The 3,159-nt window shown below is 48.8% G+C and overlaps 1 protein-coding gene across 1 annotated transcript; it reads right to left on the bottom strand.

Annotated features, from left to right (window-relative positions):
* Positions 1-746: 746 nt before the first annotated feature.
* LOC137935115 (fasciclin-like arabinogalactan protein 8) lies at positions 747-2,346 on the bottom strand. The gene has a single exon (XM_068779775.1). The coding sequence runs from the start codon at positions 2,302-2,304 to the stop codon at positions 1,030-1,032; it is 1,275 nt and encodes a 424-aa protein (XP_068635876.1). The 5' UTR covers positions 2,305-2,346; the 3' UTR covers positions 747-1,029.
* Positions 2,347-3,159: the final 813 nt, after the last annotated feature.

The raw sequence follows: 3,159 nt of genomic DNA, 5'->3' as shown, positions 1-3,159 counted from the left end.
TCTTAAATATGGCATTATGGCTGGAAGCATTGAAAACCCCAAAGGGGAAGGTGGCTCTGGTTATCCTCCAACCAGGTTGAGCGCCAGTGGTCCCACCACCACACAAACAACACTTTGCACAAAAAGGCAAAGACGCATGGATCATTTCCTTCCAAAAAGTCCCCTCCTTTTCCCGGGCACTGGATTAAAGAAGGCTCGTTGCCTTCCATAGAGACTGTCACTTTCGCTTTAGACGTTTATTCTATTTGTATTGCGACAACAAAATCTAATGGAGATGCTACTCATCATGACAAGAGCGCTTAACAAATAACTAAACTAACTGCCAGGACATAATTCTAATTAAATACGTAACTTGTCTTCTTCAACCTAATTCCATCACTCCATTTACTGTTTCCTTCTCCGACAGTCCTAACAGTAGACACGATCACGTCGAGCAAATGGAGCAAATGACTTTAATCCAGGAAAAGTGACAAAAAAAAAACAAAGGAATGGAGTACAGCTCTTGAGAATCATCTCCCAAAAACCCATTTTCCATTTACTCAAAAAAATACACTACAACCACCGCCACGGCAAAAAATTATGATCACCACCGACGGTGCCATGCCTTTATGTGATTGTAGCTGGGGTAAACGCAACCACCACCGTAATCGAAAAGAGAACAAGAACAAAGAGAGAGGGAAAAGGAGGGCATTTTGGGCCTGTTGATGCCGGACATTGCTCTGGGTACTAAGATTGCGAATTTCAAGTTCCGCGGATTCCAAGCCAATAAATTAATTTACTCGTATATAAACAATCAATCACTGCAACTCCCACAAATCCTTTCTCTACCTACCCTCAACTCAAACAACTAAATCAACAATTCAATCTAACAAGTTTCAGAACGGCACGCAGGAAGAGTCACTCCAGAGTTTAATGAGCAAATGATTCTCACTCCGGTAACACCTAAATGAACAAAAACGAACCCTAGATCGATTTCGTAGAAATTGAACAAGAACGACAATTAATCCGAAACGGTAGGCTACTCGTATCTTACAAGGAAGACAGGACGATCGCCCCGGATCCGGTGACCACAAAAGCTGTGACCAGAGTTCTGAACAATGTCGGTGATCTCGCGTAACCAGCGGCGGACGGCCTGGCCGATTGGTCCTCCGACGCGCTTGGACCGCTAGCCGGCGCTCCTGTCGGTGAAGACATTGGAGGAGCCGGAGGTGAAAGAGGTTCCGACGGAGAAGGAGCGGTTGCCGGTGTTGTGGACAGGGGAGCCAACGGGATGGGTGACGGCGAAGCCGCTGGCTCATTCGCCGGTGCGGGAGCTGGAGCAGAGCCAGGCGCCACACCGAAGAGCTCGGCAGGGAGGAGAATATTGTCGACGGTGAAGATAGCGAAGGGGGTGCTATCGACCACCGTGCTTGAAACCCTCGAGCTGCTGAGACCCGAGTGAAGGGTCACGGAATCACCAGCAGTAGTCGTTTTCAAATCGTACTTGCCAGCACCGTTGGATGCCAAGGTGGCTATCGGCCCAGTAGCAGTCTTCAATGTTCCAACCGGCGCATACTGAGGGAGGGCGTGGTATTCCAGCAGCTGCACCACCTCGGCGCTGCTCAGCTTGCTCAGATCCGGCACTCCAGCCGCCTTGAACGCCTCGTCCGACGGCGCAAAGATGGTCAGCCCCTTGCTTATCACGTTCTGGTAAATCTTCAACACTCCGGAGCTGACAATGAGCGCCGCAAACGTCTTGCATCCAGCCTTCTCCAGCAATGCAGTGACGTTAACGTCAGACGACGGCGCCGTGGTAATCCCCGGCGCCATAATCGGCGCGGTGATCTCCAGCACGGAGATATTGTAAGGGATCTGCTTAACCGACTTGGTGTAAGAAGCATCGAGCTTAGACCCCGGCGCGGCGGACCCAAAACCGACCTTCCCTCCCTTAAGATCAGTAATATTCACAAAACCGAGGTTACCGTCGGCCTTACCAGTAGTCTGGTACAGTGTGGTAGAAAGTGTGGTGCCCTTGGAGATGGCATGGAGCTTCTGCGTATTATAGTAATCGAGAAGGACAAGTAAGCTGAGTATATTCTTCACGACGGCGAGTGGCTGCTTGGCGGCAACGGCGGACATGGCGGCATTGTTGAGAACGAGACAGGTGATGGTCTGCCGGCTATTGATCTCGTCATCGAGCTTCGTCTGCGTAAGATAGCTGCTGTATTGGCTGTAGTCCGGGAACTGAGACAAAATCTCAGTGATGTTATGAGCTCGGGCGGCGCCGGCAAGGAGGGAGAGAAGGAGGAAAGAGACGAAAGACATCGGCGTACTTTAGCAGCAGGAACGGAGGCTGGTTTTCGGGAAATTTACTGGGGAGGGAGAGGCGATGATCATAATAAAGGAGGGGGAGAGTGAGAGTTGGAGTCGTAAATAGGAAGTAACCATGGTTAATCAAAGTCGCGTTAAAAGGGTGGGATCTGTAGTTAAGCTGTTAGAGCTGGGTTAGATTTGGAAGGGCAACAGCTGGAAATACAAAAGTGGGACAGGAATCGTCTCCACTCGCCACGACGGGCTTTTCCTTTTGAGTTTAGCTTTAATTTTGTGGGAATTTTTCGTTTGTACGAAATTACATCCGTGTCCTCAGAATGTCCCCACCACGTGACTACTCACCGTCTCAGTAGTCACTACCCTTTCTCTTTCGTTGCCGGCCTTTGTAAAGGGGGGAAGGGTTGAATCGGGTTGTCGGCAGGCGGAGGGACGAGTTGCAGAGACCGAGTTGCATTTATGTTGCTGTTGAGAATAATCAAATCCGGAAGACAATGAAGAGTGAGTGAGTTATTGGAATAACGCGCTGAGTGATGCGAGTCAAAACTCATTTTGTCTTTAAAGGACAATTTCGTTAGCTTCTTCATCTTTAATGGACCCCATGCTTTGGAAGTTGATGCTGACGTACAAATCTATGTCCGATTACTTATTAACACTTATGACCACGTGCCCCGCCCCATTTGGGCAGGACTTCCTCGGCTTCATTTTATCTTCGGCTCGGCCCAAACTTGTTTAGCGGACTAAGACGTGGATTAGAGCCCCTTCCAATAGAAAAAAAAAAAACGTATCTTCAAGCCTTGAAGTTTCAACTTGGAAATTTATACCTTATTTTCTAATCCATCTCCTTTAACC

The sequence above is a fragment of the Aristolochia californica genome, unplaced genomic scaffold (genome assembly GCF_029961685.1).
Source record: "Aristolochia californica isolate CCGP_79_NKW_82.1479 unplaced genomic scaffold, dmAriCali1.0.hap1 SCAF_6, whole genome shotgun sequence".
Classification (NCBI taxonomy): domain Eukaryota; kingdom Viridiplantae; phylum Streptophyta; class Magnoliopsida; order Piperales; family Aristolochiaceae; genus Aristolochia; species Aristolochia californica.
The sequence above is the reverse complement of the archived record's forward strand: the minus strand, read 5'-3'. Positions and strand labels throughout refer to the sequence as shown.

Excerpts from the sequence above, each read along its gene's own strand:
- LOC137935115 (XM_068779775.1), bottom strand. The coding sequence starts at position 2,304 with ATGTCTTTCGTCTCTTTCCTCCTTCTCTCCCTCCTTGCCGGCGCCGCC.